Below are 13,777 nucleotides of genomic sequence, written 5' to 3'. Positions count from 1 at the left end.
CTTCCAATTTCTGGTATGATCATGTAGCAACCACAATGTTAAAAACAAAAATGAAAACCCTCTCAAAATCCAAACTTTTAAACATTGTATAATTAGTAACATAAAATTGCACAATATTTGAATTTTTAAAATTATTCTGATACGAGAAGCCATGACATTTTATTTTTGTTTTAAGTCTAATGAAGATTACAGCACAGGCTATAAACTTCAGTAAAGGATGTAAGTTCAAAATAAATTAAGTAATGAGAAAAGAATCTAATTATGTTTTAAAATCCCAAATTGCTTAGAATTAACAAATTTGCATGAGACTAGCAAGTCTTATTTGACAAAGTGATAAATAAGAGTGATTCACAATTCTTGAATAAATATCGGTAATGCAGAATTACGGGATAAAGCTCTTTTGCTCTAGATAATGAGGAAGAAGAGCAGCCCAAGCTACCTTATGATAACATTTCTTTCTTCTTTAAGATGATTCCTATTGTGACTTCAACAACTGAGAGCTACTGGTTTCATTAGAGGCTTTGAAAGCAATGAAGTCCTTGAAAGGGGACAGCTACAATAATTGCTAGGGAGAGATGAGGTCAGGAGTGTGGGTACAGAATAGAGGTGTTATTTGATATTGAGAGTGGGAAATGAAGAATGACTGAAAAGACCCTAAGTACTTTTTCTAATGGAAACTGATATGGAAATCAATGTGAGTTATTTGACGAGACTGCAAATCTTTAAAAAAAAAAAAATTTATTTGAGGGAGGAGGGGCAGAGGCAGAGGGAGAGAGAGTCTTAAAGACTCTGAGCTGAGCATGGAACCCCATGCCAGGCTTGATCTCACCATCCTGAGATCAGGACCCTAGTTGGAACCAAGAGCCAGCGATTTAACCAACAGTGCCACCCAGGTACCCAATGAGACTTCAGGTCTATGCAATTCATTTCAGCCCAAATTGTAGAATTGATATCTGCTAGGCACTGGGCTTGCTTTTAAGAGTTTAAAGTCTAGGGGCACCTGGGTGGCTCAGTGGGTTAAAGCCTCTGCCTTTGGCTCAGGTCATGATCCCAGGGTCCTGGGATCGAGCCCCCCATCAGGCTCTCTGCTCTACAGGTAGCCTGCTTCCTCCTCTCTCTGCCTGCCTTTCTGCCTAGTTGTGATTTCTGTCTGTCAAATAAATAAAATATTAAAAAAAAAAAAGAGTTTAAAGTCTAAATTAAGGAGCACAAATTAAATGACCATAGGGACTAGAGTAAGTTAAAAAAAATAAAAGGTAAAATTTGCCAGATGCTAAAATATAAAGAAAAGAGAAGATTATAGCAAGCTTAGGGTAGAGGGATTCCTTCTTAGAGAGAATACTTGCTATTCAGAGAAGCCCATTGTTACCAACAGACAATGCTGGCCTAGCGGTACTAGTATTCTTCTCCCTGGGCCCTCCCTGCTTCTATCCTGCCTGCCTCCTCGCTCCTCTCCCTCTTCCCCTCTCTGTTCTTTTGTTCTGCTTTCCCCTTCTTTTTCTTTTTTTAAAGATTTTTGTTTGTTTGTTTGCTATTTATTTATTTATTTGACAGAGATCACAAGTAGGCAGAGAGGCAGGCAGAGAGGGAGAGGGAGAGGGAAGCAGGCTCCTCACTGAGCAGAAAACCTGATGCCGGGCTCAATCCCAGGACCCCAGGATCATGACCCGAGCTGAAGGCAGAGGCATTAACCCACTGACCCACCCAGGCATCCCTCCCCTTCTTTTTCTTTTCATTCCCTCCCACTCCTTTCACCTTCTCTTAGTTTTTCCTTTTAATTCTTTTTTTTTTTTCACTTTCATTTTTTTCAGTACATGTCAGAAAGCCAGATTTTATGCAAAGCCTCAATTTTTAATGCTGGCGAATGACTCTGAGAAAAGAAACACTGGAAAACTACATGTATATGGGAGTAGATATAGTTCCTGGACTGTCATTTTCAAACCCTGGTCTAAATAATGTAGTTGTTACAGCTTAAATTATGTGATTAGTTCTGGATTGAGGACAATTCAAAACACTGCTAGTGAGTCCCTTGTTCCATGAAGGCAAGCAAGTCTTAATTAAATGGAATGGAGTTAATTTGGGGGCATGAATTTCTCTCTTCATGCTCTGGTGGCAGATTTAGGGAATGGTGCTTATGGTGGGTGCACCTGTTAATAATGTTTTACTCCACTGGCTATTAACAAAAGATCATGGTCTTTTAAAATTACCATTATTTAATTTACTTTGTGGCTCTAAATTTGGAAATTGTCATAGATATATGATTAAGAGAATGAGGAAATTATTCAGAATATCTTCAAAGATTCCCTGACAGTGAGATCAATTGTGCCAAGATTGCCTTTTGCAAAGGACATTGTCTTTTGCAAAGGAAACCCCACTGATAGAAGCACATGGAGATAGTCTGCACAAAATCAAAGACATTAAATTGTAAAGAATAATCCAGCTGGTACCCCAGGGCACGGCCTGGATAAAGCAATAGTAAGTTTTCGTCTTTAATTTAGATATTTCCAAGACAGGGTGAAATTCATTATTAAAATCTTCATTGTGGCCCAGTCTATTTTAAACTACACATTTAACCAAGCTGGTTACTGTAAGTGTTAACATGTAATTCTGCCCATTGTCATGAATGCCCTTGGAAATCTGTATCCTTTGATTCACCTCATATTATGGAAAATAATTAATCATATTCCCCATCATTACATCTCTGCTTCATGTCTACAAGTGCAAAGAGTTTTATAATTTAAAGAAGTAAGTTTGTTCCTCACAGGTCTAATTTTCAAACTCTTCTTTGGTTCCCTCAGTCTAGCACAGAACAGAAGACATCTAGGGATCTAACAAATCTTCTTCATATTGAATTAATTAAACTTAGCTTGTGAGACAGTTAGGCTCCTTGTGAGGCTAAGGATAGATCAGAGATGAAATAGAAATAAAGATACTTTTTGTTAAATTGAGATAAGTCATGTTTACAGAAATTAAATAGTGCCAAGCATATTTAATTTCTCCTTAGAAGTTGAATTTTCATAACTTTTATTTTTAACTACTGCATTTCACTATTTATAATAAATTAAAATATGTTTAATTTTATAGTTTTGGGGAAAAGTTCGCATCCATGGTGATAAAATACCAAAATTTTGTTTAGTTTGAATGGCTCTTCCATTGTAAACTCAACTTCCTTAAGAGGCATTGGATATAGTAAAAAGTATTAGGAAAAAACTAGCTGAAAAATACAGATTCTTATCCTTGTTTTGTCACGCTTTAATGATGTGACCTGGCTATGTCAGTCATCTCTCTGAGAACTAATTTTTTAGCAGCTTAGAAAAATAACATTTACTGTTTCTGAAACGGTTGTTTGAAATAGTTGGGATGTGGATCAAATAAGAATTCACATAAAAGCAGTGTCACTATGCAGATATATAATTGTACTTTTTTCCCCAGAGCCTTATCATAGATATAATTGTGTAATTTTTAATAATATCTGCTAACTTTAGGGGTGCCTGGTCCTGTGGTCCATTAAGCCTCTACCTCTTGGTTTGGGCTGAGGTCATGATCTCAGGGTCATGAGACCGAGCCCTATACTGGCCTCCACACTCAGTACAGAGCCTGCTTGAGATTCTCTCTTCCTCTGCCCCTCCTCCTCTCTTTCTCTCTCTTTCAAAAATAAATAAGTAAATCTCTTAGAAAAATATCCATTAACTTTAGTAATCTCCAAGCACAGATGTACAGTAGTCACAATAGATGAGGTTATGCTGTACACAAACACCCTCCAAATCCCTAGGGCTTGAGCATAAAGAGTTTGTTTTTGCTCATACCACGCAAGCCCTTGGGACCACATTCCGCATCACATTCCCTGAGGCTGCCGAAGCAGGTGCCCCCTGGACTACTCCCAGTATTCTTGGCAAACTGGAACGCTACCGCTCTGGCAAGGGAAAAGCTCGCCAGACAGGTCAGCAATTTAATGCTTCCGTTTCACGGGGCCTGAATTTGTTTGTTAAGACTCCATGAAAAAAGTGTCACAGACTTAAACAACAGAAATTTATTTTCTCACGGTTCACGGGAGATTGAAATGTCAGCAGGGTTGGCTTCCTTCTTCTGAGACTTCTCCTTGGCTGTGTAGAGAGGCGTCTTCTCGCTATCTCTTCACATATTCTTCCCTGGACATGTGTCTTTGTTTTAATCTCTTCTTTTAGGGACATTAGTCATATTGGATTAGGGTCTGCCCTAATGAACTTATTTTAACTTAATTACCCCTTGAAAGTCTCTATCTGCAAATATAGTCGGATTCTGAAGCACTGGGGGTTAGGACTTCAACATAAGAATTTTGAGGAGATAAAATTCAGCCCATAATAGGAGCTCATCCAATGAGAGTGGCTGGGAAGAATAGCATCAATGACTACAACCACTATCTTTTCATTGGTATATTAAATTATATGGCATGTAGTTGTTACTTATTTAAAAAAAAAAGTTTGTAATAAACTGTTACTAATATGTCAGGCATCTTTTTTTCTGAAAATATATGTATAATTGCATATGTAATATGTAAGTATAATTCTATATATAATATACTGTCATCTACTTTAATCAAAAAACATATCCTATAAAGCTTTAAATAAAGGTATGCAATAATTTTTCCCTCTTTGGAGTAAAAATGCTGAAAAGTATCCTCTTTTTTCTCCAGTGGTCTGTTTTTGTCTTCCTATTATAACTGAATTTCTACCTACCTCTTTTCAAGCATAGAACTTAACGTTCTCCATGAATATGATTTCAATAAATCACATGCTATTGATGGCAAGAAATCTATTTCTGAATGAGGCCCAAACACAGAAACCATCAGTAAATCAGTCTTACAAGGCTCATATATCACCTGGCTCATTAGAACCCATGCTTGCTCAACTTATAAATGAAATAGACTTTCTCAGTGGGATTGGTTCCAGATAGAGGGACAGGGAGTAGTTCTGTAGGACAATTTACTGTCTCAGGGTTCTGTCTCAAATATTAATAGAAAGTTACATGGGATAGAGGACATTAAGCACATTTTCTCAGCTATATGGATAACTTTGTTGATACTTTCTACTATCCTTTAAGGAAATTAGAAGATTTTTTTTTTAATATTTCAGTGCAAAAGGATCATTACCTATCTGTGGCTCATTTACAATAATATCATCTTGATTCCAGCCTTCAGAGGATGGAAATGGATATTGACCAGTTGTTTTAGCAGTGGAACAAGAACTTCAATTTAATGCTTGTATAATAACATTATAATGGCAACGGTTACAAGAAGATGTTCATTATTTTACACATAGGATAGATAGCTTGGCTTCCTTATAGCCTTAATAAGTTTGTGTAATTTAATTATTATATACTCCTTAATATAAATGAGCTGCAGTGTGCAGATAACTCAGTTCTTTAAAAATAGAAAAGAATGGCCAATTAAAACAACCCTGTGGTCACTACTTCTATTTGATAATTTTAAAAAAAATATTAGTCCTTTAATATTATTACATACTGATATGCATTTTCAAAGTTGCAAACAAAGGCATCCCAAGAAAGGAAATTTTGTTTCTATGAAAGTGAAAGTAATTTCGACCACAAGATCACATTCTGCATGCTGGTAGAAAAAGTAATCTAGTAAATGTCAAATTTTATAAGTCAGTTTGCAGTTTTGTAAATCATTTCAGGTTTAAACTAAGTCAAATCTGGAATCCCTAGAAGGCACGAGACAGTATCACCCGCTCCATGCCACTCAAAAGGAGCCCTCAGGGGGCTTATAACTTTCATCAGACCTTCTTCCCCTCGTTAGGCCTCCCCTAGATATCTTTCCTCTTATTCAAAATATAGATGCCAGACTTGGGGTTAGTATGAGACTGGTTACCACCCCAGCAGTATATACCACAGACAGGACTGTTCCACACGGCTTGTTGTTTCCTTGACCTTAACACCGGAAGCTAGGCGTTGGGTCTCCATTCCCTCAGAAGCATCTGTTATCTTTTCTTTTCTTTTCTTTTTTTTTTTTTTTTTGCATCGGTTATCTTAAAGGGATTCCTGATTCAATGCTGATTTGGGTTGAGGGTCATTCACATTTCTGCGACTGACTTTACAATTCTCTCCTTCTCCTCAGAAAATATTTAGTCTGAAGGGGGTTAGTTAGAGAAGTCTAGTAAAACCAGTACATCTCTCCTTTTTCTGTCTGTTAATATAACTGGAGGCTTTGGAAGATAAACGTAAAAATGTGATGCCTTTGTTTTCCAGTTGCTTTGTATTGCCCCTTCCTTGGGACAGCCGGTCTCTCTGAGTGAATGGAAGGTAGGGGGAGCATCTCTGGCAACAAAGAGATGACCAGGACAGAAAAGCAAAAGCAACATTGTAATAATGCTTTTCTCCTCAGTCACAGGTTAGAAACTGGGGAGAGGGTATTCCTTTTCTATTTGGCAGCAAGAAATACGATAGGGAGATAATGGGCTTCAGAGTCAGATGCTTGCATCTGAGTACACCACTTTTAAAATTCTTGGTCTTGTTTTTATTTAATTTTTTTATTTGAACCTACCAAAGAATTACAAACATATTTACCCTTAGGTTGAGAAAAAAATTGTTAACAATATGTTTGACATATATATACTGTTGGGGTAAAATATGGTTTCCTGCTATTACGAGCATCAGAACAATGTATTATATAGAGTCACTTCTAATATTTTATCTCCTTAAATCTACTTTGGTTTCTACAATTTTAAAATGCCATTTCTAATGTCCTCATTTTACTATTTTAAATCTATATTTTCTATTATCATGGATCAGAGTTAAGTAGATTTCCTTGAACTCAATTTCTTGTGCATTAACTTTCTTCTCTCATTCTCATTTCACTTTCTGAAAGCTATGCTCTTATGGTTTAGGACAGTTAAGTAGATTTCAAAAGCCCAATTTTCTTTTTATCAACATGATAATATATTGAATTCCTTAGTAATGGTCTTTCATTACACTATTTTGTTTTAATTCTTTCCTCTTCTGCTGGATGTAAAATACTTTACACAGATGCTTTTGCATGGAACTTGAAAAGAGTTTTCCTCTGGTTGAAATGGTATAAAGGAGTGGATGATGGCTAAGCTGAAAAAAGGTGATAGAGGATATGGTGTCCGTTCCATCTCAGTTCACGGTATAACTTTGAACGAATCCCCTCATCCGTGTGGGGTTCAGTGACCTCATCTGTTGAATGATTACATTCAGTTAAATTATCTTCTAGAGTTTCCTTGCAGATCCAAATTGTGTTCCACTTGAATCTGCATCTCGGCTAACAGTATTTACCAGCCCTGTTTTAGGCATTGTGCTAGACATCTCATAGGTGAAACCTCATTTAATTCTCACTCTATGATGTATATGGTATTATCTCTATTTTACAGATTAGGCAACAAGATTTAGAGAAGTTAAGTGACTTGCACAAGGTCGTACAACTGGTAATTAGTAGGGTTTTTGACCTGAAATCAGATCTTTCTGACTCCGAATGTTTTTATTTTTATTTACCATTGCCATAGTCTTCCTAAAGGGAGAAATGAATGTCAGAAGATCAAGTAAAGGGGCACCTAGGTGGCTCGGTGGGTTAAAGCCTCTGCCTTTGGCTCAGGTCATGATCTCGGGGTCCTGGGATCGAGCCCTGCGTCGGGCTCTCTGGTCAGCAGGGAGCCTGCCTCCCCCTCTCTCTGCCTGCTTCTGATCTCTCTCTCTGTCAAATAAATAAATAAAATATTAAAAAAAAAAGAAGATCAAGTAAAGTATCTGAGTCATAAAAATTGGAGAAATAATATTTTCTGAAAATAGTTGCACTTAGCTAAACAAGTTATTTATTTTTTAATTGTTTTCATGTGATATAAATTCATATTAGCGGTATAATTCTAATTTTGAAAGAATTAAAGAATAAAGCTGTATGATAATCTGTCCTAGAAAACCCAGTTTTGTTTACTACTAACAAATTGTACTTAAGAATAAAACCAGCAACAATACTTTTTTTTTAAGTTTATTTATTTATTTGACAGACAGAGATCACAAGTAGGCAGAGAGGCAGGCAGAGAGGAAGGGAAGCAGGCTCCCCGCTGAGCAGAGACCCCGATGTGGGGCTTGATCCCAGGACCCCAGGATCATGACCTGAGCCGAAGGCAGAGGCTTTAACCCACTGAGCCACCCAGGTGCCCTTAGCAATAATACTTTAGTTAATACTAAACTATGTGTTTAAGGGTGAAGCTGGAAGTTGGTACAGAGAAGGGTAAGAAAGTTAAGAAATATAATAGATGGTACAATTCCACAAATTTTAAAATCCAGACAGTGGACTTTATTAAAAATGCTGTGGTTCAAGCAGGTTGAATGTCTATATACAGAAAAATTGTCCTCTTGATATGTTATGTCAATATCTCATTTCTAAAAGAAACAAACTTAGTTTGAATGAACGTGAGCTTCCATTCTTTAAGAAGCTAAATGGAATTCCCTCTTGATAAATCTTGGTGTACAAGAGAAGTGAAAGAAGGGATACATGGAACAAAAGAAACAACAATCACACACACACACACACACACACGCAATGTGGAAGGCATAAATGAATGATAAGTTTATACTAAGAGCTCATAAACTGAATGTGCTTATGTTTGTTATTCACTAATAAATAAACAAAATATCTACATGTTAATAGATTTGCTATCTATTTATTGATGGATAGCTTTGACTTGGCATCTAAGCTCCACTATTTCCAACTTGAGTGCTCTTGTAAAAGTTATTTTATCTCTCTTAGTAATAGTACCTGCCTCTTAAGTAGGTACTTATAGGTGAAGAGAGAATAAAATGAAATAATTTATGTATAACTTTTGATACAGAGTCTTCATAAAATTAACTTAAAATTTTCAGTTGTTGGCATTACTGCATTATAAGCAAAAAACAAGGGGGGGGGAGTGGGGCAATGTTATTTTTTGGAGTAACAAATGATAGAAAAATTGGGAAACTACATTTCTTTTTTAAAGATTTTATTTATTTATTTGACAGACAGAGATCACAAGTAGGCAGAAAGGCAGGCAGAGAGCGAGCGGGGGTGGGTGGGGGGAGCAGGCTCCCTGCTGAGCAGAGAGCCTGATGTAGGTCTCCATCCCAGGACCCTGGAATCATGACCTGAGCTGAAGGCAGAGGCCACCCAGGCACCCCTACATAACATTTCTTTAGGCTCTCTTCTCCCATAAAGGAGGATGATTTCAAAATTAGAAAGGAAAAGGTAAAGGGGACATGAGGAGCTAATAACAGGGTCAATGACCTATTTGAGAGTCACCTTCTCCCTTTGCCATAGTGAGAGTCTCATCATCTGTCATTTGAATTACTTATTGGCAATAACCATCTGGCCTCTAGTCTCTCACTGATTCCAATATTCCATTCATGTTGTCAACACTCACCAAAAAAGAATCTCCACAAATTCTGTAATATCCTTCTCTATTTAAAGTCTTCAGTGCCCTTTATTCCCATAGGATAAATTTGGAATGGCATTTGTGGCTTTTACCAAATTGCACCAAGTTTAAATCTAACAGCATGATTTTTTTTTTTTTTTACTTATAATTTATGCCTTGGTGTGTATTATAATCTTACTCAGAGTACTTTAACCACTCCTCCTTTTGCTGATAAATAATTCATTTTTCCCCTTTAGAATTCAGTTTAGTATTACCTTTTTAAAGTCTTTCTCAAATCTCTACGATTTAGTTAATTTAATCTTACTCTTCTCCCAGGTTCCTTTGAATATGATTTTGTTGTGAAACACTATATTTGTTCAAAAGTCTATCTCCTTCACAGTATTTTGAGTTCCCCAAGGACAAGGGCCATGTCTTGAATTGATTCTTAAAACAGCAAGGTCTACTGTGGTATCTGGACCATTTTATTAATATCTGTTGACTGGATAAACAAATAATAAATAATAAATAAATAAATGTGTTAAATCCCTGGACATTTCTAGAATATTTAAAGCAATATAGAAAGTCTTTATTTCAATAATCAGTGAGCTTCACCAAAAACAAGTATATGAAACTGAACTTGTTTGTTTTATACTCATAATGTATTTTATATTTATTTGTGGTGAAGATCCACCATTGTCTCCAAGACCATTTTCTTTATTCCTTAATAATAGAATACCTAAATTTTTACTGGGCACATGGGCACGCAGAATTTAAAAAAGCACTTTTTAGATTTCTTTTAAGCAAGATATGGCTGTATGACTAACTATTAGATAATAGGATATATGTGGAAGTGTCATGTAACAGCTGCCAGAATCCTTTCCTAAAACAAATTTGCATTGTACATTCCTCTTTACCCTTCCTCCTTTCTGCTGCCTGGAATGTGGGTGTAATAATTGGAACTTGGAACAGCCATCGTGAACAATGATTCGACCTTGGGATTGGAGGCCATGAATGATGAAGAAATAGAAAGAACCTGGGATCTTGAGAATTGTATAGAATAGAGCATCTATACTGGCTTTGGACTACTATCTCAAACTTCTAAATGAAAAATAGATAAGTTTTTATTACACTTGAAGCACTTTTATTCTGGTTCTCTGTTAATATATACTGTGAATTAGCAGATAGAATTCAGGGCATAACCTATAATTCAGAGCTAAGGGTATTTTGAAATATGTACATTTCAGAGATATTAAGAGGATTGCTTATTGCCATAGGACTGGTAAGCAGTGACATATGGAAAGGAATTTGGATTGACATCACATACCTATACAACTTCCCCAAGATTTTGTGCCTTATTTGTGGAGGATACAAAGTCCATCTCAGAAGGTGGTCATAAATGAGATGATGCTTAAATGCTCAATAAATGTCCATTGCTTTCTCCAGTGGAACTATCTTCGCTAAATCTGTAGGAGTAGAAGAATATTCTTGATAGTTTATCAGAATTCCAGGAAAATACTTGGCAAATTATCTTGGGTATGACATACTTATAGATTAGATAGAGAAATGTGCAAGTTTTAAGTGATAGAACAATTCAATAAATGCACAGCTACCCCCAAATGTGTTGTTTAATAGATGATTGTCACCTTGAGGGAGGTATTTTGTGGTCTGTCATAAGATACTCTATTTAGACTTATAAATTTTCATCAGCCACTTGGATGAAGGGAGGTTTGTCAAAGTTACAAGAGATGCAATGTTTTACCAAGTATGTTTTGTAAACAATTCAAGTCAAAATTCTTTGGAATGTTTCTTTAATATTTATATTCATACTGATTTCTAGGAAAATATATTTAAAACATGTGTCCCAAAAATTTCTTGGGAAAGAGGTCTTTAAATACTGAAAATCACTGGTTTAGATGAGTGAAGTCTCATTTTTAGAATATTCTCCTCCATTCTGGAAACTGCATATTAAAAGATACATCATTGTTTCTGGGTCTATCCAGAATGATATCCATTTGGCAAAAGGATTAAAAGGCTATGGCTTGTAAGGATTCAAATGAGAAGTTGAGATTATTTATACAGTAGAAAACTAGACCCACAAAGATCATATTAGCAGTCTTCAGATATTGAAAGTGTTTTTGTCTAGAAGCAGAAGGTAGAACTTAATATCATGGAGCCAATACTACAGTATCACTTGATACTCACTTGCAGGAGTCTTGATTCAGTCAAATCAAACACATACAAATTTGATGCTGTCATTTTCCTGTAATTATTCAGGCAGAAACTGGAAGAACATCTTGCAAGAGGACTTTTCATTTTGGCAGGAATTTATTACATGATATCTAGTGCTTCTCCCTTTTTGAATAATCTTAGTACCTTACTTTCGCTTTTTGTTCCTTCAAATCACTCATTGATAGAAAATTCAAAATTCCTGTGCTAAGAATGTAAAACCACAAGAATACTTTACTTCTAATTACTAGGGTAACTTAGAACTGTTGGACCTGAAGAAACAAGCTGTGACCCTCTCAGTTTACCTGGAAGGTGAAAGTAATCACTCAATCCAAATCCACTTCCAATAAAAACTTTATACGTTAGTTTTTTAACTGATACAAACATTAAATACATATTTTAATTATTGATGGAAAGTATATGAATATGATATATTGCTTTCTAGCATTAAAAATATCTACTGTCCACTGAAAATATACTAGGTGTAGCCTTAAAACTCTCCTAAAATCTCAGTGAAAACACATGTATTTAGATTTGGGGGGAAATATTATGCTAGCATTGGTCTTCACGCTTGTTCATACATACACCCACTGCTAATAGATTTGGTCAGTATTTGCCAAGGAATTGTACAGTGAGAACACTAGTGCTGAAAAGAGATATGATGTGTCCAGTTCCATAAGGGGTGAAATCATTGATTTGTGTAAGCTCCTTCCTGCTGGTGCCCTCAGAATTGACTAAGCTAGCAAGAAATTCAGAATCTATCTTACCATATCTTCATATGATTATGTTTATTGCCCTTTGAACAAGGTTAAAAACTAATTGAGCTCTAAGGTCAAATTTTTATCAACATTATTTTTTAAGTCAATTTAATTCTTAAAGATTAACACTGCAACAGAGCTCCTAAGCTAATAATTTTTTACATGCTTTATGGCATAAGGGAAATATTTTTAGATAATAAATCCCCAAATTATTTAATACCATTTGTTGTAAATTTAATGTATAAAGCATTCAGCAGGTAACTATAAAAATATATTTAAAAAATTATCAATTTATTAACTTCTACTCTGAACAGAGCCTGTGTGTTGTAAGAGTGTCCTAAATACACAGATGCAAAATCCCAGCACTCACATTGCTTATAATATAGCTGAGAAGATAAAACATTAAAGTGAAATAAATTACACATGTCTCCAAAGAGTATAGATCTTTAAGCATGAATTAATGTGTTTAAAATGGGCCGTTAAGAAGTAAGTTATAGTGATAAGTAAGGATATAACTTTGGAATCAGGGTTGGAAACTGTTTCTATTTATATTTCAGGAAGTTAAAATTAAGTAACTAAAATGAGAGGGTTTAAGTATTATCAGCATCACATAAAGATTAGAGCATGAACTTGCAAACAGCCCCCCTTGGAGTCCAAGTGACTTCCTCACCTGGAAGGTTTGCTGTGATATGCTCAGTGTGTTAACATATCTAAGGGAAGATCATATCATTTAGGAGATGTGCTGCTTGTCATGGAGAGACAGAAAGGTAGATCTCAGGAGCAAATGGCCTTTACAAAAGGCCGTGGTCTCTTTCCCATCTTCCTTTTGCTACCTTTCAGCACATCCTCCCTGGGCACCCCCGCCCGCTTCGTCTCACTTTCCTAGCTGATTCCTTTACATCCACATTAGTTTTGTATTACTGTTTCTTATGTATATCTTTGTGTGTTATATGTTACCTCCCTACTAAAGATGATACTGATTTAGCTTTTAACTTTGCCAGGGACATTTGCCTCACCCATTCTCCAATACAGTTCTATTATGATTTTTGTTTGTATCATTACTCAATTGTTATGAACATAAACATATTAACATCTGAGCCATGAAATGTAACAAAAACAGCCGCAGCAACAACAACCACACGAAACTCTTCTTTAGAATTCAATCGGTATTAGATACAAGTTTCATTTCCCTTCTCTTTCGTTCTTATTCTTGGAGTTCAAAAGTTATTTCTTTAGTTTTTAAAGATTTTTATTTATTTATTTGACAGAGAAGAGCACAAGCAGGGGGAGCAAGAGAGAGAGAAACAGGCTCCCCACTGAGCAGGGAGCCTAACATGGGGGTCGACCCAGAGCCCCGGGATCATGATCCGAGCTGAAGGCAGCCACTTAACTGAC

The 13,777-nt window shown here is 36.0% G+C and overlaps 1 protein-coding gene across 1 annotated transcript in view; it reads left to right on the top strand.

Annotated features, from left to right (window-relative positions):
• Window positions 1-2,085: 2,085 nt before the first annotated feature.
• LOC308338358 (eukaryotic translation initiation factor 3 subunit F-like) overlaps window positions 2,086-13,777 on the top strand; it is a gene marked incomplete at both ends in the record, with an annotated part of 145,212 nt that continues 133,520 nt past the window's right edge. Inside the window, 2 exons of the mRNA XM_080796363.1 lie at window positions 2,086-2,137; window positions 3,773-3,940. Of these exons, the coding sequence (XP_080652489.1) occupies window positions 2,086-2,137; window positions 3,773-3,940 (220 nt within the window). The remainder of the gene's footprint in view (window positions 2,138-3,772; window positions 3,941-13,777) is intronic.

The sequence above is a fragment of the Martes martes genome (genome assembly GCF_963455335.1).
Source record: "Martes martes genome assembly, chromosome: 2".
Taxonomy (NCBI): domain Eukaryota; kingdom Metazoa; phylum Chordata; class Mammalia; order Carnivora; family Mustelidae; genus Martes; species Martes martes.
The sequence above is the reverse complement of the archived record's forward strand: the minus strand, read 5'-3'. Positions and strand labels throughout refer to the sequence as shown.